General features: G+C 42.6%; 1 protein-coding gene across 2 annotated transcripts in view; it reads right to left on the bottom strand.

Annotated features, from left to right (window-relative positions):
• Nucleotides 1–25,689, bottom strand: part of LOC126480806 (endoplasmic reticulum metallopeptidase 1-like) — a 300,067-nt gene that overhangs the window by 50,352 nt on the left and 224,026 nt on the right. For both annotated transcript variants that reach the window (XM_050104129.1, XM_050104128.1), the window contains 4 exons: nucleotides 8,246–8,373; nucleotides 938–1,069; nucleotides 412–532; nucleotides 27–332 (listed from right to left, as the gene is read on the bottom strand). In XM_050104129.1, coding sequence (XP_049960086.1) covers nucleotides 27–332; nucleotides 412–532; nucleotides 938–1,069; nucleotides 8,246–8,373 — 687 coding nt within the window. The remainder of the gene's footprint in view (nucleotides 1–26; nucleotides 333–411; nucleotides 533–937; nucleotides 1,070–8,245; nucleotides 8,374–25,689) is intronic.

Below are 25,689 nucleotides of genomic sequence, written 5' to 3'. Positions count from 1 at the left end.
GCTTCTTATGTGAATATCCTTCTTACCATGATCAGTGGCAGCTATCATATTCTGCTTCACAGTATAAACCGAAAAAGCAACTGCAATAATGTTCATGAATCTGTTCAACAGTTGAGACCACCGCACAATGAATGCTCCCAGGAAGTCAAAGAATATTAAGTTTCCTTCACTGTGCAGTTCTGCCTCAACAATTTCCTGGCTGTTGATCATATTGAGAGTAAGAGCCAGAATATTGTCACCTGTTCTCTGCAGAGTACCCAATGGAATTTGTTCCACATTGTCATATTTAGTATGGTACACATAGCCGTTTGTCGACCATGCGAAGTCGAGACCTACAAAACAACCAAACTTATTTTGTCAGTCCATCAGATAATTGCCAACATTCAAATTTAATGCTGTAATTTGTGTTACCTGGAATGTTCCCAAAATCCCTGAAAATTCTGAAGTCCGTATCACCAGGAATAATACCACTTTGAAATATTTCTTGTGCCAATGATGAAGCATATGGATATGGAACAGATTCAGAGTACTTCTGTTGAGGAAGATAGGTCTTGTGAGTGCCAAACGTCACTACAAATGACACTGAGAAACAAATAATGGTGCATTCAAATGACATGCAGCAAATGATAAAGATAACAAAATGTAATTTTCATACATAAATATTAACTTCAGTTATTGTACTCATTCTTTTTTACAGTATTATTTTCTAAGAAGGGCTGCAGGACAGTCGATGGTATGGCAAATTCTAAGAAATTATGACTGCTGCTTGAAATTTCCATTCAAATAAACATGTTATTTCACATTTTACTGTTTTGTCAACATCTTGCACACATGAAGGTTTGCAGTAGAATCTGACCTTACAGAACTGAGATTTTTATTACTTAGACATGTGAGTTACAAAAATCCTAAGGAATGTATAATCTTACAATTATTATACCTGCATTAGCCATGGATTATTTGGGCCTGCTTGAAAGAGAACCTCCCTGCCTCCAGCACCACATGCTTCAAGATTTATGAAAGCTCTGACCTCTTTTGCCCATTTATGTTTGGTGATGAAACCATGTGAAGCCTATAAACAAGGAGGTTATCAAGTTAATATGAATTCAGTAAAGAATAATCTGTTTGTAATTCTTATTCATAGGAGGATACATTTAATCAATGTAACAAGTAAGTATCTAAAAATTTATCGATAGCAAGTCAAGAATATTCTCTTAAGACACTTATGATGTATGCTGTACACACCTCCTGCATATAGAGTCATACATGTTTAAGTCTTATAGTAGGACAAGCGATTTTAACGACAATCATAATGTAACGGCTTCTAGTTTATTATAGTACTGATTCCATCTACTCAAATTCAGCCATTAACTGCAGGCTAATCTATACATTCATAACTGTCTCCCGAAAAACAATAAAAAATATTACAAAATCACACAATGGGAAATCCTGGATGGGATGTAACAAGTGTTTCGGTGTGTAACAAGTGAGTGGTTTCAGTTGCCTGAGGCTGCAGTCGTGTGCGAGAGTTGTGTTCGCGAATTTCTCCTACCCAAGTATTAAACCCTTATCGGAATCAACAACCTGTAGCCACAGATTATGCTTTTTACATATTCTTTGTCAGCTTTTTTTTACAAGGAATTGTCCAGGAACATTGTAATTATGATTACCATCAACATTCTGTTACTTGTGATATCTCAAAAAGCTATGTAGCTTGTGTTATACAAGGCAAGTCAAAGTCTTTGCCCCTATTTTTTTACTAGCCGAATTAAGGTATATACTGGTAATGACAAATATACATCCTATTCTACATACTTTACACAATTTTTCCACATATTCTCCACAATGGTTCATTCAACTGTCCCACTGCAGCATTACATTTGAGATGTCCCTGCGATAGAATTCCTCTGGCTGACTATGGAACCACTGTTGGACTGCTCTCTTGACTTCATCATTACTTATGAATCACTGTCCTGCCAGGAATTCTTTCAGCAGTCTGAAAAAGTGGGAATCACCAGGGGCGAGGTCTGGACCGTATGGTGGGTGGTCCAGAATCTCACAGTGAAATGCTTGACGCTTTTTGGCAGTTCTGATTGCCACATGTGGTTTTGCATCATTGTGGAGCAGAATCCTGTTGTTCATATCAAGAATCCTCCATTGCCTTTGCCAGATGGCAGCCCTCAGACGTGACAGTGTGGAACAATAACCGTCAGCATTGATGGTTACACCTTGTGGCATGAAATCCAGCAGGAGCGGTCCACGCAATCCCGGAAAGCTGTTAACATATTTTCCCAACAGAATTTTTTTGTCACAGGAGAACCCAGATATTTCCACACCATGCTGCTTAGATTCCGACATGGAATGAAATATCCACATTTCATCTACAGTAACAATGCAGGTCAGGAAACCTTCACCCTTCTTTAAGTCAATTCCAGATGATTCAGTGAAGACGACATCAGTTTGCCTTTCATCATGTCACCCCACTCCTTGGGCACCCACCATCATGAAACCTTCCAGTACCATAAGGAGCTGTGAATCAAGTAATAAGCATTCCCATACAATATGCCAACCTCCTGGGAAATGGCCATGACGTGCACATGCTGATCTACTTTCACCATTGCATCCACAGAGAAATGTTGTCAGTCAGTGATGAATGTTGCCTCCCAACTGCTCAATGTCATGCAAGACTTCACAGCCTTCGTCAAACTCACAACACCTTATGTGGGCTGCATTTTCCAGTAGATCTCAATGGGCATTCTTCCCTTGCTCCATAGAAAACGCATCACACTTTGTTGCTCTAACGCCATGGACATGTGAAATACAACTGCAATCTTTAACAATTTACAGCAGCTGTGTTTGACTTTTGCTCTGTTTACACTGCACGTTTGGCAAGCAGGCTTCCTGTCCAGCAGTATGGGGATGAGACTACTATGTATGGTTGACATTTTCCTCAACAGATAGAGAAAAGAGTTTGCAAACTTTATTGGCTCCTTAATTGCAACAGCCGGACACCTGGTACTAGAGGAAATGAACTGTTTAACACAATACTGAGTACAGCCACAAAATATTTAATAACGTAAGAGCATAACAATGGCACTTACGGCACTGTAAGAAATTTGACAACTACGTCTAACAGTGGTTACACAACAGAAATATTAAGATCACTAGTTATAAATAGATTTTACATCCTCAGATGCAGAAGATAAAGCAATGGTAGATGTGGCACTGGGAGTGGTGGTGATGGTGTGTTTAATACCAAATCTTTAATTCCTTGGGTGAAATCTAGGTTTCTCTCTCAGTCTAACTCTCATTTTCATTTCTGTCAATGTACTCATATCATTTTATATTGCAGCATTTCATTGGCTTCTACGATCTAAACTATTTGGTTCTATGGCAGTGAATTAAGCTGATGATTATTTTACATCACATTTACTTGCACTTAATTGTTTTCTCCTCCTCCACACATCTTCCTTTGCTATACATAAAGCAACATTCTTTTAAACAAAAGAGTCGGTATGTATCTTGAGAGTATTGCTCCATTGTTTAATATCAGACTGTATGTTTAATCAGGTACGGTATTGTAAGGACTATGGGACATTTTTTCCTTCTTAAAATTACCTCCAAAATTCAGCTGCATCATTTTGAAATTAATATAAAAAGTCGAGTGTTTGATTTAAAATTCCCACCAGTCTTAAAAATTGCCACGTTTGATGCTGCAGGTAACCGATTTCGATCTGGCAACATTGGATTGAACTGGCAGCAGCAGTGCACTGATGTGACAAACTTGAGTTGCAGGGATTCACAAGCTTGCTAATATTGTCTTCCTCCCTCCCCGTCATCACAAACCCAGAACACTGTCTAGCCTATTATGTGTCACTGCAGTATATGGTGCCAGCGAATTTTAATTGGAAGGGAGCTGCCTTTTTGGTAACTGTGCAATATTTTTGTTAGTAGCTAGTCTTGTAATGGAAAAAAATGAAAGGTATTCATATGATGGAGTATATAAATTTAAAGTAATAGACTATGCAGAAGAGCACCTGAGTGGCATTTCAGCCCTCCAACAGAAAAAAAGCTATTCACAATTGGTGGGATAGTGAAGAGGAACAGGAAAAGTGAAAAGACTAAATGTGCAAATAAAGAACTGAATCCAAAACTGGCCAAAACTGGGAGACGATGTATTGAAATGGATTCAAGGACACTGTCAAAATGGCACTGGAATTAACACAAAAATGATTCAAATACACACTTGTAAGCTAGCACTACAGTGGAGCTTAACAGACTTTAAGGGTGGAGTTAGTTGGTGCTACAAGTTTATGAAGCATAGTGTACTTAGCATGTGAACCAAACCCGAAGTATCTCAGAAAATGCAAGAAGAATATGGAGAGAAAATATTATCTCCCCATTGTTTTATTATTCAACACTGAAAGAGAACCAGAACATGTGCACATGGAAACTTTCACTTCACTGTTGTCCTTTCATGTTGTGCTGATTGTCCTAAGCTTAATCAAATGATCATTTTCAAGTGCAAAGCAATGCCAAAACCTTTGGAAATACCAGCAGGTGGTAGTGTTCATGTACATAACAAGGACTGAATGGATGAGATTGGAATGAAATTATGGATTAACAGAGTGTGGGAGAGAAGAAAAGGTGCTTTATTGAAGAAGTTCTCTCTTCTTGTGCTAGATCAATTTAATAATCATTTAAAAAATTCTATGAAAGAGAAACTGGGACAGAGAAATACAGAACTTGCTGTTATTCTGGGAGGACTTGGTTCACAACTGCAACATCTTGATGTCTCAATAAGTAAAATATTTAAAGTGTATATGAGAGAGAGAGAGAGAGAGAGAGAGAGAGAGAGAGAGAGAGAGAGAGAGAACAAATGGATGATGGATGAAACCCAACAAATTCATGCTGAATGGAGCTTTAAAATGAACTGCAATCAAACAAGTGGATGAAAAACATGGTATAGAATGAGAAGAGACATTATTGTTAAACCTTTAAGAAAGTGCAGCGTAAGTGCCTGTGAAGACCATCTTTATCAAAGATAATGTGACTTACCAAACGAAAGCACTGGCATGTTGATAGACACACAAACACACACACAAAATTCAAGCTTTCGCAACGGTTGCTTCATCAGGAAAGAGGGAAGGAGAGGGAAAGACGAAAGGATGTGGGTTTTAAGGGAGAGGGTAAGGAGTCATTCCAATACCGGGAGCGGAAAGACTTAACTTAGGGGGAAAGAAGGACAGGTGTAAACACACACACACACACACACACACACACACACACACACACACACACACAAAAAAAAAAAAAAAAAAAGAAGAAAGAAAGCATCCATCCGCACAGACGCAAGCAGACATTTATAAAGGCAAAGGCAAAAACTCTTTGCCTTTGCCTTTACAAATGTCTGCTTGTGTCTGCGTGTGCGTATACCTGTCCTTTTTATCCCCTAAGTTAAGTCTTTCCGCTCCCGGGATTGGAATGACTCCTTACCCTCTCCCTTAAAACCCACATCCTTTCGTCTTTCCCTCTTTCCTGATGAAGCAACTGTTGGTTGCAAAAGCTTGAATTTTGTATATATGTTTCTGTGTCTATCGACATGCCAGCGCTTTCGTTTGAAGGAAGACTAAGAAGAAGGTGCAGATGACAATTTTCAGGAATTTTGAAGGTCAGTTTGGTTTTACAAACCGAGAATTTTTTTACATCTTGCTTTGCAATCTAATAATACAAATGGTAAGAATGTTATTTTTTTAAAAGAATTGATTAAAAATTAAGGTGTGTCTTATAATCCATAAAATATTGTAAGTTTCAGTGTTTTTTTCTACTTACGGAAGGTCTTATTCTATTGTATTCATACCGGAAATCACTACCTCCTCGTCCACTCAAGGAGAATTTGAAATTGCTTTCCATATTCTCTGTACTCTCTTTTCCTTTGTTTCTAGCCATTTTCACTAATCTATACTATCAATAAAAATGTAAAACCATTGCGCCTGTGTGTTTGTCTGCTTTAACATGCTATCCCCAGAACTACTAAATGAATTTTCATGGGGGTTTCACAGATGATCTGAATGAACCTTTGGAGCAACATAGAAGCTTTATTTCATCGAAAATCCTATTACAGAAAAAATATATTGTGCTTTAAAGATTTATCTCATCTTAGTAGTCTGGATGTTTTAATCATCACAGTGTAGTACACCAAGGAACCAACAGCTGACACTGTTAGTTTTTTAACTTTGTGACAGATATATTTTGGAAGTTTATGTCGGTGAAAGAATGAAGTGTCACATCTTAACTTTACAAATACAAATGAACAGCAAATTTATTTGGTTAGGGTACAAGGATTTACTGATTTCATTTTGTGTGTTGAAAACTAAACGGCATTATTTTGCTTCTTTCAATAGGTTTTATTTACACCCTTTGCTATGCAAAACGAATTAAGTTTGCTTTGTGATTTGGGTACCTAAACATTTCATTTTGATTTTTTTTTCATTTATGAGTAAAAATGCCTAAAATGATCAAACTATGGAAACTCCTGGTTGAAATATCAGCAATATAAGGGAAAGATAGATTTCTACTCGCCATGAAGATGACACTGAGTTGTCGACAGGGGGGGGAACACCTTACATAGCAGCTTTCGGCCCAAGTCTTAGAAAAGGAAATGTGCATACGTATACATGCACGCAGAAATGCCCAGCTCTGGCAGCTCAGACCAGAATTACAATAGCCCAAGCTGCTAGAGAGAGTGGCCACATGTGCACAAAATGTGCTTGCTTGTGTGAATGAATGTTTGCATGTGCATTCCCCTTTCTGACAAAGGCTTTGGCCAAAATCCATGTCCTTTTGTTGAGCCTGTCTGCAAATAACAGTCAAGTCTCTCTTAATATACCAGAACGGCTAAGAAGACTGATGACTATGTGGTCTCAAGAACCCAAGGAAGAGTTTGAGGGGAGACTTGCTGCAGCTCAAGAACTTCAAGCTTTAACTCACCCTTTTCCAACTCCTTTTGAAAACGATGGGTGACTTAAGTCTGATCAAGAACATCATGCATTCTCTCGCTCCCCAGAACCTTTCACTTACATGTGCTTGAAGTCATTTCATTCCGATGTAACACATTAGAAAAAGTAATTTTGATGGGACATAGTGCAGGGAAGCGAGTTTTCATGCCCTGAATCCCACTTATTCGTAACAATTTACAATATCACTTTAGATGTGTACAATTATTGGTTATCTTATGTTATGCCATGACCATAAACAAACCATAAAACCAGACACTGTGTTGCAGGCAAGGTTCTTAATGCGAGTTGCTCTACGGCTCTCTCCTGTATTAGTGATGCAGACAACCTCTTCGTTCAAGTCTCCATTCATACTACTACAAATGTTGCACAAAATGAAGCTTTATAAGTCAAAATTAAATTTGATGTGTACCAACTCTGATGTACAACCATAAATGAATAACCATGCAAGGCTATGTTTTTAAACATGACTTAATATAGACTGATAAAGTAACAGTAATTTCATTTTCAAAGCAGTGGGTTCTGTGCTACTTTCTTCAGGAAGTAGTCTATATGCCTCCTGGAGGAAAGTGCTGGTCAGAAAATTATCTTTTAATTTGATACAATTAATTTTTAATTATCCTTCAGAAATAGTCTGCAACAGATGCTGTACTCAGTTAACTGAGATCGTGACATTACATAATCTGAAATATTGTAGTAACATCTTGGACCACAACATGTGACAAATGACTTGTCTCATTTCTGTTACTGTTTATTCAGGTACCCACTACCAAACAATTATCTTATCATCAAATCGGCCAGTACTGTACTAAATTTGTCTTTGTGTAATTAAATTGCTAGTGACAGATTTATAGCCAATGTATGGTCTTTTAGTATTTGCATATTCATAATGCCAACAAGGTCGTATAAGACTGAAGAATCTGAATGAATACTAAATTTAAGGGAAAGTAGTTTAAATGTTCTTTCAGATGAGGAGGTGCAATGGGGCAAGGCAACTGAAGGAGGGGTGTGGGGTGGGGGGAAGTTTTTGAAAACATAGCAGTAGATCACAACAAAGGATCGTGTTAGATTATTTTTCTCACGAGTCTAGTTACATTTCAATGTGTGTCTTATTCAGTTTGAGTTAGTATCTCTTATTAACTTTTCATATTTAACTTCTAATTTTTTTAAGTGCAGCACAAAATACAGGTACTGCTATAAATATTATTAATAATCATATTAGACATGAATACCTCCATAAGATTTTCTTCACCACCATTAAACAGTAAAATTAAATTATTATTCAGAGGTTCATCTCTCTGTGTTATTACTCTAAATATTTCCAGCATTACAGCACAGCTAGCTCCATCATCACTGGCTCCTGTTAAAAATCAAAATAATACAATTTTAGTCTTAATAGTTCAAAAGATGGCTGAATCTTCAACAATTTATGTTTGAGCATTTTATAGTATTAAAAAACTACATACTCTTACAGCAAATTTGTAAAAAGAAATAGTTTCTCAAGCAGGAAATTAGCTATAACTGAAACATTTGCCAGCCTATGATGATGATTGGAGGAGTGGGAAATAAATAAATATGATAGATTGAACCAAAGTTATCTGAGAATTAGTATTCAATGTAATCCATTCACACCTCATCTCAAGATGAATTGTAATCTTTTATTCTGTAGTTGAAAATTTGTTTTAGACTTAGTAGGCATGCAGAAAGAGGAAGGTGTGTACAACAGATCTCTGTTAATGTTGTCTGCAAGGTATTAATACGCAACATGAACAACGAGGATCCAACACACTTCCCTGGGGCACATCTGACATTACTTTTACATCTGTCTATGACTCTTTAATCAAGATAACACACTGTCAGCAGCATGTGTCATAACAGTCTTTTATATTCTCACCTGTCAGGGAGCAGAGTCCGAAAAGAAATATCTTAATTATACCAGGTTGAAGCAATGAATAAGGAAAGTATAAAAAAATTACTTACTCATTAATACTCCCTTCAAACAATGGTACAGAAGAAGATGGTTGACTGGATTTAAGATGGAGAACAAAAGTCACTGGACAAATATGCTTATTTGCCTCCACAGGCACTAGGAATGAACAGAATCATTTCCTCCATCTAAAGGCTGTACTACTATGGCATGCAATATGCGAGTTGTTTCTTGCAAAAGGAAAAAAAAATTGTTGTAGAATCTCTTGGTGTACTGCAGCTGTTTTAATTGGCATGGGTAAATAAAACTAATGAGAAATACAAGAAGTGCCAAGAAGCAGGTCAGAGAGATGCTGGCCGGACATGGTTACATCATGTGCTACCTGCTGGTACTGCTGTTACTGTCACCACAGTGTTTGGGCAGATGCCACATACTTGAGCCCAATAGCAAAGCCAGAGCCACTGTATCACTGATGCAGCAGAAAGACAGACACACACACTGCTGTGGTGTTAGTGACCAAATTGCTACATGGAGTCGTGGCTCTGTTGTGACTTATTTGATGGTAAACAATGCCTTGGCAAAACTGAGATGAGCCAAGCCCGTATAACTACTTCACATTTTAGACAGGCAACACTTCATTTGAAAGTCTCTAGCTGAAAGGGGAAGTCTATGCCAGTCTATGATTGAATTTGGGCCAGAGAGCTGCCACTGCCAGAATGTCTCCACTAGCTGTGTGCCTGCCATCAGTGCCAAGTCTGAATGCTGCTGACCTGACAACATCCAAACAGTGGACCACCTGATGGATAACTTGCAAACACTGTTGGTCGTCCATTCTAGTGGACCACCATTCAAGCCTGGTTCACCCAGGTGCCTAACAGTCACCACCTGTGTGGGTAGAAACTGTTTCTGTTCATTCCCCTATGTGAGCAAATGTTGCTGCTGTCCTCTACCACCTGTGTGGACACATGCCACTGCTGCTGTCACTGCTGTCTGCACTGTAGTCCACCATATGGCACTGCATGCCCCAGTGCATCTAGCACCGAGTTGTACATCAGCACCTGATGTTGCTGCCACTTTCACTGGCTGCCACACATTACACGGCCCTGGGCCTGACTTAGTATCACGAGAGTGGTACCCACACAGCTTTGCCTGCCTCCAGCTGGTCGCGACAGCAGGTCATTGCTGAGTGAACATGCTTCACCAGCTGTTTCACCTGTGTCCCATGGGGCACTGACAACTGCCTAGTACCTCCATGACTAGTGTACGTATGCTTGGAATAAAACAGTTATTAGTGAATGCTCTTTCTGTGACAGGATGATGTGTAACTACCTGGCAGCAACCCAACCCACTACACCACACCAATGCAACCATGCCTAGGGTGGTGGACTGTAGGCCTCCTGACCACTAGCAGTCCAGCTCCATCACCCACCATAGATCTCATCCACCCCCTGCCTCAACATGTGGTGTCAAATCCACAGCTGTCACATCTGCAGTTGAATCCAGGGACACATCTAGCCATAGCTTGCAATATTGGTAACACAATGGGGGGTGAGTGGATGGACTGCTTTTCCTTTTGTGTCTTATGTGCAAGGCACGTGATATGAAACAGAACTACCAGAGAAGCTTGAGGGTGAAGTTTAAAAGCCTGAAGAACCTGCCAATCTGTCACAGTTCCTTGGGAACACTAGCGAGGATTATGCTGGTATGAGTCTGGTGAGATGCACACAGTGGAACATGTTAGGCCACTGTGTACTGTGCACTGAGTCAATACCAATGAAGTGTCACATATGCCATTGTTACAGCCATCTTACTGAACAGTATACTGAGTCATGATGGCTCATGAGTAGACGTAAGGAGTAGTAGTAGTGCAATATTATTATTACAGTTGCCTGTATTGGTGGTGTCTTTCTATGTTCTTTGTTTTCTCTTCCTCTGTTGTGATATGGTGGGTACATGTCCTACTGAGTCGAGATTCAGGAGTTCTACAGTGTCAGGGGCCAGACACAGTATGTTACTGGGCAGAAAGTAATTACATTTTTGGTGACTTAAGTAGCTCAGTTAAGAAAAGACAACACAGATGCATAGGGAGCTAGGTGCTAGGGAGAAGATTTAATGTCCCCACCACTGGAAGATACTGATAAAGGATCTGAGGCATACAGATAGTATTTGTTCAGCATCACCAGATGCACAATCACAGCGTCACATGGGCTGACCCAATAGCAGCACAGAGCTTTGCTAGTGGACCTCCGTCAGTCTTGTTTAGCATGCCACATGAGCTTCATTAAATCTTTCCTAACTGCTATTCAAACATCAGCCCTGCTTTGGACACTGACTTTCTCACTTACGCCCTTTGATTTTATTCAGTACTCTGTTCGTGATTGTCTATGCTTTGTTCCCAGATTGTGTGTTTGTGCCATGTGTAGGTACTTTAGTAGATTGGTCCCTGTCCATTTTAACTGCTCCTTCACTAGAGTCAGTTGTCACCAGATGGGTTATGCCTGTGTCAGGCTAGACAACAGAGGATGTGTTGGTATTTATAAATGACCTAGAGGCAGCCCCAAGGCTTTGTTTCTGGACAGATGAACAGTCATTACAGACGACCAAATTGCACTTAATGGGAGAAGGGAAGACTTACTGGTGTATCACAAGGACTTATGAAATGTACTTACAATCAAACGGCTTAAGGAATGTCTTTTGCAGTGCCACATGAAGCAAAATAGCTCTAGATCCTTTTATATACAGCTGAATGGGGTGGTGCAGGGATGAATCAAATCAGTAGGAAGTTGTGTTCACAGAATATGAAAGAATTATGTGAATACCAACAAGCATGATTAAGCAAACAAAGACTTTCTCCAAGAAGTGGAGCATAGAGTGTTGGACACTTTCCTAAGAGGACTGCCATCTGATACGCCAAGGAGGGTGCATGCAGGTTGGTTGGTTGGTGGGTTTGAGGGATAAAGGGACCAAACTACAAGGTCATCAGTCCCTTGTTCCTCATGCAAACAAGGCACAGGGTAAAACAACTCCCAAAGTACAGTTGGGAAAGTAAAAGGGGGGAAAAAGAATGTGGAACCACGCTTAAAAAGAAAATGAATGGCATGAACAAAAAACTGGAGAAGACATACACCATAAGGAAAAGTAGAAAAAGGCATTAAAACCATAGTGCAGATGGTCTGGGCTGGCTGATCACAAAATAAAAGAGGATGAGCCAGCCACTCTGCAACACTTTAAAATGTTCACCACAAAAAGGCAAGGCGAGATGAATACACGTAGGGAAAAGACGAACACAAAGACGAACGAATGCAAGCAAAGGGTGACATTTTAAAGGGAGGGAGGGTGGAGGCCCCAGAAAGAAGGCCAAACACCTGCCCTTAGATGGTACAATAAAAAACCCCTTCATGAATAAAATGAAAAACTAAATCTGCTGTTGAGGCATTGTCACGCAACACCCAGGGTAGGGTGCTGGGAAGCTTAGAAGTCCACCATAGAGCAGCTAAAAGTGAGCAGTCAAGCAAGATGTGCACGACAGTCAGAAGGGAGCCACAGCGACACCGAGGTGGGTCCTCATGACAGAGAAGGTAGCCATATGTTAGCCACGTATGGCCAATGTGAAGCTGACAAGGGACAATTGATTCCCTGCGAGTGGCTCACGGATTACTGCCACACATTCGTCATCTCCTTGACAGCACAGAGTTCATTTGGTGTGCTCAGGTTGCGCCATTCAGTGTCCCAAATCGCGAAAACTTTGCGGTGGAAGACTGCTCGCAAATCTGTCTCTGGGTGGCCAATGTCTAGAGATGGTTTATTGGTGTCCAGTTTGGCCAGGTGGCCAACATGTTCATTGCCTGGTATCCCAACATGGCCTGGGGTCCAAATGAAGGTCACAGTGTCCACTCCTGTAGAGGGCATAAAGAGACTCCTGGATTAACAGTACCAAAGTATGCCTAGCGATGCACTGGTCGAGGGCTTGTAGGCTGCTTAAGGAGTCACTAAAAATGAAGAAGGACTCACTAGAGCAGGAGTGGATATGTTCAAGAGTGTGATAGATGGCAACCAGCTCTGCAGTGAATACGCTACAGCCAACCAGCAAGGAGCGTTGTTCTGTATGGTCAATGTGAGCGTAAGTGAAGCCAACAAGACCGTTGACCAGTGATCCGTCAGTGTAGATGATGTCCGAGTCCCCAGACTCGCCAAGAACAGAGAGAAAATTCCAGCAGAGGACATCAGGTGGGACTGAGCCTTTGGGGCCAACCAATAGGTCCAGCCGAAGCTGTGGCTGAGGTATGGACCATGGAGGGGTATGGAAGCGAGTCTGCAGGAAAGGTGGTAGCGGGGAAGCGTCTAGGTCATGAAGTGACCGGACACTGACAGCGAAGGGATTCCCAATTCTGGGCCGCCGTTGCAGGAGACGGACCGCTGTGTTGGAGAAAAGAAGATGGTTCTTTGAGTGTGCGGTATAGTGTGTGACTAATCGAGTAATATTTGCCGCCGGAGCCGCGATGGAGGAACACCAGCTTCTACGAGGAGGCTGTTCACAGGGCTAGATCGAAAGGCTCCAGTAGTGAGGTGAACTCCACAGTGGTAGACATGGTCTAGGAGACTCAGCACAGAAGGGGCAGCTGAACCATACATCACACTTCCGTAATCAACACAGGACTGTACAACAGCTTGGTACAGCCGCAGTAGTGTATGACGTTCAGCACCCCAGTCGGTATGGCTCAGGCATCAAAGTAGATTAAGATGCCACCACCACTTGTCTTTAAGCTGACAAATAAGGGGAAGCCAACTGAAACGGGCATCAAACACCAGCCCCAGAAAGCAGTAAGTCTCCACTACATCTAGTAGTTGGTCATCGAGGGAAAGTTCTGGATGGGGGTGGACGGCACGATAACGACAGAAGTGCATCACACAAGTTTTGGCAGCCGAAGACTTGAAGCCCTGATTGAGGGCCCATGACTGTGCCTTCCATATAGCTCCCTGCAGATGGCGTTCAGCTACAACAGTAGAAGAGGAGCAGAAAGAAATAAAAAAATTGTCAGCGTATAGGAGGGGAGAGACTGACAATCCTACTACTAGCGCAAGACCATTGACAGCAATTAGAAAGAGTGGGACGCTCAGCGCAAAGCCCTGCGGGACCCCATTCTCTTGCGTACGGGGTGCGCTATGGGAAGCACCAATGCGAACTCTGAAAGTGCAGTATGATAAAAATTTCTGTATAAAAATCAGGAGTGGGGCCCTGAAGACCCCACTCATGCATAGTAGCGAGAATGTGGTGTCACCAAGTGGTATTGTAGGCCTTCGTGAGATCGAAAGAGACTGCGATAAGGTGTTATTGCCAGGAAATGGCTGACCGAATGGCAGACTCCAGGTACACCAAGTTGTCAATGGTGGAGCGTCCTTGGCAAAAACTGCACAGACGGAGCCAGGAGGTCCCGAGACTCAAGGTGCCAACACAACTGCTGGCTCACCATACTTTCCAACAGCTTGCACAGGACATTGGTGAGGCTGATGGGGTGATAGCTGTCAACATCTTGTGGGTTCTTCCCGGGCTTTAGCACCGGAATGATGACACTTTCCCTCCATTGTGATGGGAATTCGCCTTCGCTCCAAATGCGGTTTAAGACAGCCAGGAGGCGGCGTTGGGAATCTGGTGACAGATGTTTCAGCATTTGCAAATGGATGTGATCTGGGCCAGGTGATGTGTCAGGACAGTCGGCAAGGGCCCTAAGGAATTCCCACTCACTAAAAGGAGCATTGTAAGGCTCAGGGTGGAGTGGAGCAAAAGACAGGTGGTGTCACTCCACCCTCTGAGGAGACAAAAAGTGGAATGGTAATTTGCTGATGCAGAGATGCGAGAATAATGCACAGCAAGATGTTCTGCAATTACGTCGGGATCGGCAGATACAGCTCCATTTGAGGAAATGCCCGGTACTCTTGCTTGGTTCTGGTAGCCATAAAGTCTGCGGAGCTTAGTCCAAATCCGAGAGAGGGAAGTTCCTGTTCCAGTGGTGAAGACAGTGTTCCCAACACTCCTGCTTCTTTTGTTTGATGATAAGGCGAGCCTGTGCTCGTAGCCATTTGAAAGCAATGATGTCCTCCAGGGAGGGGTGGCGCTTATGTCGTCGGAGGGCCCGCCTATGGTCTCTAATGGCTGCAGCGATTTCAGGTGACCACCAAGGTACTGACTTCTGCCGGGGGCAACTGGAGGATTGAGGGATTGCTGATTCAGCTGCGGCGACGATGGTATCAGTGACGAGACGGATCACTTCATCGATGGCAGCATGCGATGGATATACTATGTTGGTAGCGGATGTAAAGGTGTTCCAGTCAGCCTTGGGAAGAACCCATCTGGGCAGGCGTTGAGATGAGGGATGCTGTGGTAGGGACTCAGGAGAAAAGGTTGGGGCAGTTGCAAAATGAGTGCAGCCAAAATATGGGGTAGTGCTTCACCATCTAGGAAGGAGGTAGATGTTACGAATGGTAATTTCCTGCAGTGCCCTTACCCTGACAGCAACAGCTTCTAATGGTGTTTGAAGGGGCACAGGTTCACTACAGACAGAGGTAAGGACGAAAACACATACGCCACCTGACAGACTGTCACATGCGGGATGGTTTTTGTAGCACCATCGGTAGCCACTAAGGGCGGGGGTCCGCATAGCGCGAAACCAGGTCTCGTGAAGGGCAATGCAAAAGGCAGGTGTACTGCTTAAGAGTTGACGCAACTCAGCCAGGAGGGAGAAAAAAACCACAGCAGTTCCACTGGAGAGTGACGCTTCTGTCGTGTGGGGCAGCATGGACTGACCAAGGAGGCAAATTAGGCCTCAGCAGCACCTGTCGCCACTTGCTGAGTATTGGCATCTAGTACCATTGCATCCGAGGCATCGGCGACATCCAGGTCCTCAGGGGACGCCAGAATCTCCACCTCATCCTCGGACGCAGAGCCGTGGGGAGAATGCTGGTATAGGGGGGCACAAGAGGTTCCTGTTCCTCAGCAGACTTTTTCTTTGAAGTTTTGCCCTCTTGCTGCTCCTCAGGGGCCTGCTGGGAGGGCTTCTCAGAAGTAGCTACAGAGCTACAGGGACAGACGAAGATCTTGAAGCCCTTCGACCAGCAGCCACTGGCTCTTTCAGCCACTTGCTGGTGTCTGCTGGACCACTGGGGGGGGGGAGGGGGGGGGAGGGGGAGATTGTGGAAGGTAGGGTCCCAAGGGACTCCTTCCGCAGGATGGGAGCTGGAGCACACATGAGTGGGGAGCAGACATGGGGGGGGGGGGAGGGGGGGGGGGACCAGTGTCCCCGGCTTTTTGGGGGGCAATGCTCCCAAAGTAGAAGCTCTGGGAGTATCAGAAGAAGCCTTTCCCCCAGCCAACTGCAGGGGGAAAGAAAAAGGGTGGCCCTGAGGGCCGACAGGAGCAGCCTTAGATGGTGGGCAGAACAGAGTCTTTGATGGTGATGCCGTCACGGCAGTTGCATAAGAAAAGACCATGGGAACAGGGTGTAAGCCTTTAAAATTTTAGTTTAGCCTCACGGTAAGATAGCCTGTCCAGAGTCTTGAACTCCATTATTTTACACTCCTTTTGGAGTACCGGCAGTCCAGCAAGCAGGGGGAGTGAGGCGCACATTGAGTATTAGGGTGAAGCGAACATCCGCAATCTCTACATGTGGCACTGGAAGGGCACTGGGAGGACATATGCCCAGATTTCCAACACGTAAAGCGCCGCATAAAGGGAGGGACATAGTGTTTGACGTCACAGCGGTACACCATCACCTTGACCCTTTCAGGTAATGAATCACCTTCGAAGGCAAAGATGAAGGCACTGGTGGCAACCAAATTGTCTTTTGGTCCCCTGTAAACGTGCCAGACGAAATGAACACCCCGTCATTCTAAATTAGCATGTAGCTCATCATCAGAATGTAACAGGAGGTCGTGGTGAAAAATAATGCCCTGGGCCATATTGAGGCTTTTGTGGGGAGTGACCAAAACAGGGATATCACCCAGCTTGTCACAGGTAAGTAATGCCATGGACTGGGTTGGGGATACCACCTGAATCAAAACCAACCCACTGCACATTTTGGATAGTGCTGTCGCTTCCCCAAACTTATCTTCCAGGTGCTCAACAAAAAACAGAGGCTTGGTTTCCAGAAAGGAATACCCATCAGTTCTACTGCAAACTAAATAGTGTGGTGAATAAGGATCCTGTCACTCTGAAGCCCTACGTTCCTCCCAAGGTGTGGCCAGGGAGGGAACGATTTGGGGGTCATACTTCTGCACATTTAAGTGAGAGAGACTACTGGTGGCTGGCCACCAGCAAGAGAACATGTGCCACGCTTCACTGTGTGTCATCTACCCGGATGCCACCCACTCCGACCAGGGGCTCTCCCCATGGGCACACCCAGCCACAGCAAAGACCACCTGGCAGGATGGCCTTTGCCAGGAGTCCCGATGCCCCAGGGAGATAGGGATCTACTCCTTGGCATATGTGTGGAGGTAGCAGCTCAGGCATCAGCAGTGCAATCCCTGTGTAGTCAGGAGGCTACCATTAAGAGGGGTACATGACGACCCCACCACAATGGACTGGCTACTGTGCTGGATTTCGGGTATGGAATATCCATTTGTATCATGAGGGTGAAGATAGAAACGCACAATGGAGGGAATGTATGCTACCCAGAACACACTGCAGCCAAAATGGCCGGAAGCTCGGTGCAAGTCCAACTCCATGACCATATCGAGTGTGCCAGATATTAAGGCAAGATGGATTTATGATGCACCACATAAGGCGTCCTTCCCCAAATGGTACACACTAACAGAAAATTTTGAAAAGTAGAGGTCAAACTCCTTAGGGAACAATCACACTAACGCCGAAATGTTGGAGACTCCTTTAAGTCACCTCTTATGACAGGCAGGAATACTATGGGCCTATTCTTACCCAGAACCCACAGGGGTGGGTGCATGCAGGAGCCCAATGGACCTAGCTGCTGCCATCAGGGTAGCCAAAGAGCTTGAAGAGAGACACAGTGATGGGAGTAGAGGATAAAAGAAACGTGTTATCTATTAATGTAATGTGTTACAGATGTGGATGTTTCAGCCACATTCTAAGGCAGTGTCACCAATCACAGTGAACAAAATGTGAAGTGGCTGGGTATCAAGAGCAGGTTTGTAGGAGTAAGATGGACAAGGACAAGGGTATCATCATTGAACACCAATGGGAACTCCAAATCTGCTGGATGGCATTCCCAGTATGTTTCCATGCTTACAGAAATGTATGCAAAGAGTGTGTATGTTAATTTTTATAGTAGATGTTAGAGAGTATTAGTTATTGTTAGACACAGGGGCTCACGTGTCTGGCAAGTCTGGAGCTCTTGGGTAAAAGGCAGTTGAGACCTCCACATTCTAGGTTCTAAGAGGCAGGGAATAATCATTATGAATCGAATGGCTCAGCAAAGTCAGGTTTTTAAGTTGAAGCAAATCACATCCAAAAGAGTATGGAAGTTCTGCCCGTGGGGGTGAAGGGTGCGACAAGATCCTAAAGTTAGATTTCCTAAATAAAAATCATGCAAAAATTGATCTGGGGTTTTGTTCCCCTTGGGGGAAACTGTTGTCAGTGACACACAGTGACAAGTTCATGCCTCACAAGGAACAAACCAATTAAACTGCATGCAAAGACATTATGACTCAACTCGTGAAAAAAGATGTCGCAAGGTACAGGGCAATTAGTTTGGGTGAACAGAAGAATGGAACTATTTGACATATTTTTTGTGGTAGAACCACTGAATGATAATGGTGAATTAGCCATATCACAATGGTTTACAAGCAGGAGTGGAGTTTGTGTACAGGAAGTAGAGAGTAAGAGGATATTTCCCATCCCTGGTAACAATTTTTTGGATTTGATGACTTGGATTTGGCAAAACTGGTGTTAGTTGCCTATTTTGAGGTTCTATATAAACATGATCCTCCCCATGAACCATAGACCTTGCCGTTGGTGGGGAGGCTTGCGTGCCTCAGCGACACAGATAGCCGTACCGTAGGTGCAACCACAATGGAGGGGTATCTGTTGAGACAAATGTATGGTTCCTGAAGAGGGGCAGCAGCCCTTTTGGTAGTTGCAGGGGCAAAAGTCTGGATGATTGACTGATCTGGCCTTGTAACATTAACCGAAACGGCCTTGCTGTGCTGGTACTGCGAACGGCTGAAAGCAAGGGGATACTACAGCCGTAATTTTTCCCGAGGGCATGCAGCTTTACTGTATGGATAAATGATTATGGCGTCCTCTTGGGTAAAATATTCCGGAGGTAAAATAGTCCCCCATTTGGATCTCCGGGCGGGGACTACTCAGGAGGACGTCGTTATCAGGAGAAAGAAAACTGGCGTGCTATGGATCGGAGCGTGAAATGTGAGATCTCTTAATCGGGCAGGTAGATTAGAAAATTTAAAAAGGGAAAATGGATAGGTTGAAGTTAGATACAGGGGAATAAGCGAAGTTCGGTGGCAGGAGGAACAAGACTTCTGGTCAGGTGAATACACGGTTATAAATACAAAATCAAATAGGGGTAATGCAGGAGTGGGTCTAATAATGAATAAAAAAATAGGAGTTCGGGTAAGCTACTACAAACAACATAGTGAACGCATTATTGTGGCCAAGATAGACACCAGGCCCACGCTACAACAGTAGTACAAGTCTATATGCCAACTAGCTCTGCAGATGACAAAGGAATTGAAGAAATGTATGATGAAATAAAAGAAATTATTCAGATAGTGAAGGGTGACGAAAATTTAATAGTCATGGGTGAATGGAATTCAATAGTAGGAGAAGGATGAGAAGGAAACGTAGTAAGTGAATATGGATTGGGGGTAAGAAATGAGAAAGGAAGCCGCCTGGTAGAATTTTGCACAGAGCACAACTTAATCATAGCTAACACTTGGTGCAAGAATCATAAAAGGAGGTTGTATACATGGAAGAAGCCTGGAGACACTGGAAGGTATCAGATTATATAATGGTAAGACAGAGATTTAGGAACCAGGTTTTAAATTGTAAGACACTTCCAGGGGCAGATGTAGACTCTGACCACAATCTATTGGTTATGAACTGTAGATTAAAACTGAAGAAACTGCAAAAATGTGGGAATTTAAGGAGATGGATCCTGGATAAACTGAAAGAACCAGAGGTTGTAGAGAGTCTCAGGAAAAGCATAAAGGAACAATTGACAAGAATGGGGGAAAGAAATACAGTAGAAGAAGAATGGATAGCTTTGAGGGATGAAGTGGTGAAGGCAGCAGATGATCAAGTAAGTAAAAAGACGAGGGCTAGTAGAAATCCTTAGGTGACAGAAGAAATACTGAATTTAATAGATGAAAGAAGAAAATATAAAAATGCAGTAAATGAAGCAGGCAAAAAGGAATACAAACGTCTCAAAAATGAGATAGACAGGAAGTGCAAAATGGCTAAGCAGGTATGGCTAGAGGACAAATGTAAGGATATAGAGGCTTACCTCACTAGGGGTAAGATAGATACTGCCCACAGGAAAATTAAAGAGACCTTTGGAGAAAAGAGAACCACTTGTATGAATATCAAGGGCTCAGATGGGAACCTAGTTCTAAGCAAAGAAGGGAAAGCAGAAAGGTGGAAGGAGTATATAGAGGGACTATACAAGGGCGATGTTCTTGAGGACAACATTATGGAAATGGAAGAGGATGTAGATGAAGATGAAATGGGAGAAATGATACTGTGTGAAGAATTTGATAGATCACTGAAAGACCTAAGTCGAAACAAGGCCCCACGAGTAGACACCATTCCATTAGAACTGCTGACAGCCTTGGGAGAACCATTTCTGACAAAACTCTACCATTTGGTGAGCAAAATATATGAGATAGGCGAAATACCCTCAGACTTCAAAAAGAATATAATAATTCCAATCCCAAAGAAAGCAGATGTTGACAGATGTGAAAATTACCAAACTATCAGTTTAATAAGTCACGGCTGCAAAATACTAACGCAAATTCTGTACAGACAAATGGAAAAACTGGTAGAAGCCGACCTTGGGGAAGATCAGTTTGGATTTCGTAGAAATATGGGAACACGTGAGGCAATACTGACCCTACGACTTATCTTAGAAGCTAGATTAAGAAAAGGCAAACCTGCGTTTCTAGCATTTGTAGACTTGGAGAAAGCTTTTGACAATGTTGACTGGAATAATCTCTTTCAAATTCTGAAGGTGGCAGGGGTAAAATACAGGGAGCGAAAGGCTATTTACAATTTGTACAGAAACCAGATGGCAGTTATAAGAGTCGAGGGGCATGAAAGGGAAGCAGTGGTTGGGAAGGGAGCGAGACAGGGTTGTAGCCTCTCCCCGATGTTATTCCGTCTATATTGAGCAAGCAGTGAAGGAAACAAAAGAAAAATTCGGAGTAGGTATTAAAATCGATGGAGAAGAAATAAAAACTTTGAGGTTCGCCGATGACAGAGACAGCAAAGGACTTGGAAGAGCAGTTGAACGGAATGGACAGTGTCTTGAAAGGAGGATATAAGATGAACATCAACAAAAGCAAAACGAGGATAATGGAATGTAGTCTAATTAAGTCAGGTGATGCTGAGGGAATTAGATTAGGAAATGAGACACTTAAAGTAGTAAAGGAGTTTTGCTATTTGGGAAGCAAAGTAACTGATGATGGTCGAAGTAGAGAGGATATAAAATGTAGACTGGCAATAGCAAGGAAAGTGTTTCCGAAGAAGAGAAATTTGTTAACATTGAGTATAGATCTAAATGTCAGGAAATCGTTTCTGAAAGTATTTGTGTGGAGTGTAGCCATTTATGGAAGTGAAACATGGACGATACATAGTTTGGACGAGAAGAGAATAGAAGCTTTCGAAATGTGGTGCTACAGAAGAATGCTGAAGATTAGAGGGGTAGACCACATAACTAATGAGGAGGTATTGAATAGAACTGGTGAGAAGAGGAGTTTGTGGCACAACTTGACGAGAAGAAGGGACCGATTGGTAGGACACATTCTGAGGCATCAAGGGAACACAAATTTAGTACTGGAGAGCAGTGTGGAGGGTAAAAATTGTAGAGGGAGATCAAGAGATGAGTACACTAAGCAGATTCGGAAGGATGTAGGCTGCAGTAGTTACTGGGAGATGAAGAAGCTTGCACAGGATAGAGTAGCATGGAGAGCTGCATCAAACCAGCCTCAGGACTGAAGACAACAACAACAACAACAACAACAACAACAACAACATAAACATGATCTGGACAGGTGAAGCGTTGAACTTAGCCATGATGAAGTCACCAGTGCCATGATAAAGCTGAGCATTTGAAGGGATGAATTACCAGACTACCACATAGTTCAATGGGTTTTGTTAACAGGCTCATTACCAAGAAGGGTAAGACAAATATGTTCGTTACACAGTATCAGAGGGTCATACCAAGTGGATGAAATGATATCACCAAAAGGGTAATTCAAAGGGTTACGTCTTTCCTACAAAAGTCTCCACGAGCAGTTACACCATGAGGCAGATTTAGTACCAAGCACATCGCAGTGTTTTACCAGAAGGTGACTGGACATGGGGTATGTTGTTTAAGGCAGTACTCGGGACCACAGATAATGACAGTATCTGAGAACTGGATGACACTAACAGGTGAGGAGAATAGTGGATAGTAACAAAGCAATAAGTGTGTGGCACACTACACAACTGGCAAATTTGAAGCAGGGCATACTGAACAATGCTCGTGCCATATAGGAACCAATGGAGAAATGAACGGGTTATGTGAGAGCGGCTGCTGGTGTGATGAATTCTGGATCATAGCATTGTATAGATCAGGTTAAAATTTTTAGACACGAGGGTAATTTTAGTGAGGTTCTTACAGTCATTAGCAGTCACCATAGTGGATGAATGAGTAAAGTGGTTGCAAAAGACCATACATCATGTGGCGCATGGACAATCCCCACGTTTTTACCTCCAGAGCAATTTCTAGCTGGCCTATGGGAGGTCCAGAAGGAACCATCAACTGAATTAGAGTTCATCACACCATTGTATGAAAAGATCCTGTCATATCACATTGCAGCGATTGGAATCAGCACTGATCGTACTTGTTTATATGTGCTGGTACACTTTCTGATGGCAAGTGCCAATGCATGGTACAAATATTCTACATTCCACCTTTACACAGTAAAATTGGAAAATCTAGGGAAATATACATAAATAAGAGTGAAAGATGAATGATGTTCATTTCCAAGGAGGCTGGGAGTTTCCTGTTAATGTCTGTGGATGAGCTTCATCACTGTCAGAGAGAGGGAATGTAGATCCATCATACGGCTGACCCAGGTAGTCCAGGCCAAACACCGAGGCATGCAAGATCAGATATTTTTAGGCAAAACGGGGAACAATGTACATGCAATATTGAAGTGCTCTAAGGTTATTATCAAAGGGCAGGCATGCACTGGACCTATTACAAGTAGGAATCTGCAGTGTTTGTTGCTAATTGTTCTAAATGAGATAGCCCTAGTGGCATGATACAATTAGAGCTACAAGGTATTAGGTTGTTAATTAAAGACAACTTTGGGGATCACAGACTGATACCACCGTTGTGAATGTGGCACAGCCTTCATTGTACTGGCCACAGAAACCACTGGAAGTCCTCCCAGTCCAGAACCTGACCTATCTCACTGACACCTTGAAACTCTACTTAATCCATTTGCTCAATGAGCTTGAAGCGACTCAAAGTACGCATTACTGTCGGGCATTTTCCTCAGTATACATGCAACAGTAGCACGATGATTGACACAACAAATTCATAATGATTATTGTCTCAATTTCTGGATCTTTGTGTCACTGAGTCTACTTTGTGCAACTTGCATCTGTTTTAAGCAGAAAATATCCACCCATGTGAACTTCCAGTGCATCAGTTGTCAGTAGACTGAGTTCACCTTGGAAAATAGTAATTAGGAAGTAAAAATTAACTAAGTAATCAGCTACTGAATTCTACAGTTTAAGCTGAATTAGTGCAACAAAGCAGACAATGTTCTTTACATATTTGTTGAACCGTAATGTGTTCGCCAAGATTCCCATGATCTGTGATCTGGTGGCCAGATCTCCCAGAGAGGGGAGGCATGCTATGCCACAATTGTTGTACTTGACATGGCTAAAGAAAAGTGAAGGCACATCCCATGAGTTTATACAAGAAGCACAATGGAAACAGGTCTGACAGGAAGCTGCCCTGGTGTGGTTATATCAGGGGATACCTGCTAATACTGCAAGCAATGCTGCCACCACATCAGGGCAGTTACCACATACTCAAGCCCTGACACTGAAGCCAGAGCAGCAGTCATTGACACAGCATAAAGGCAAAAGCCAATGTGGCATTGGCAGCTCAATTGGCACACAACCGAGGTCTGACTGTTGTGACTTACATATGGGGAACAATGTCATAGCTAGACATAAATGAGTCACACCTGTACAAATACTACCCATTTTAGACAGGTAGCTCTACTCTCCAGCTGCCAGCAATGTTAGCTGTATTCGTGAATGCTATTTCCATGAGGGATGTCATCTAACCACTTGAGACCAGTCCTCCACATCACACCACTGTAGTAACATCTAGGGTGGTGTACTGCAGGCATCCTGACCACAGCCCATTCTGCCACCCAGTGTGCAGATTGTCCATTCTCCTCTACAATTTTGTTACACAAGCAACTGAAATTAGAGACTGCGTATATTCCCACAATGTTTCAAGTAATGCTGCAGTGAATATTAATTTATGTTACCCTTTCTACCTTCTCTCTAAACGGTTTTATATACCCTGCAACTACTTCCGATCTTATGCCAACCGCTTCACATCAGAGTAGCAGTTGCATCAAATGTCCTTAATTATTTATTGCATATAATCCAATCTCTGTCTTCCCCTACAATTCTTATCCTCTACAGTTCCCTCTAGAGCCCCTCACACCTTAACAGATGTTTTATAACCCTGTCCCTACTTGTCAGTGTTCTCCGTATGTTACTTTCCTTACAAATTCCGTGGAAAACCATCTCATTACTTATCCTATCAGTCCATCTACTATTTCAACATCCTTTTAAAGCACCACATCTCAAATGCTTTGATTCTCTTCTTGTCTGGGTTTTTCCTCTGCGCATGACTTGCTCCCATGCAATGCTATGATACACTCTCAGAAATTAATAAAAGGCTGATGTTTGACACTAGTTGGGTTCTTTTATCCAGACATTCCCTTATGTATATATAAATACATCACTGACTACATCCAAAAGTAGAGAAAGATATTTAGATATTTTTGAGAATTTTATATTACAACTTTGGTGATATCAGCAATATTTTCAAACTACATGGTGATCAAGGAACTATGGTTACACTAATATCACCTCAATTACTTCTAAATGACTTGGTTCACTTTTTATCAACTCTGGGTGTTTCTTTTTATTCCCTCATTTGCACATTATCTGTTTCCTGTAAGCATCATCATACAAATGCAGCAATGGAAACTACCTTGGCTGTCTGCATACTACCACATTCTACATCATTACAAATGAATTATCTAACTGAACTAAACTAACTATGTTGCATTTAGTGAATGATTCTCTCTTCTGACACCTGTGTCTGTCTATATCAAAACATGCCGTGCAAGCACTGTATACTATTTTTGTGCATAATTCTCTCTCTCTCTCTCTCTCTCTCTCTCTCTCTCTCTCTCTCTCTCTCTCTCTCTCTCTCTCTCTCTCTCTCTCTCTCTCTCTCTCTC

Source organism: Schistocerca serialis, chromosome 5 (assembly GCF_023864345.2).
Source record: "Schistocerca serialis cubense isolate TAMUIC-IGC-003099 chromosome 5, iqSchSeri2.2, whole genome shotgun sequence".
Classification (NCBI taxonomy): domain Eukaryota; kingdom Metazoa; phylum Arthropoda; class Insecta; order Orthoptera; family Acrididae; genus Schistocerca; species Schistocerca serialis.
This window is presented reverse-complemented; position numbering and strand designations above follow the sequence as displayed.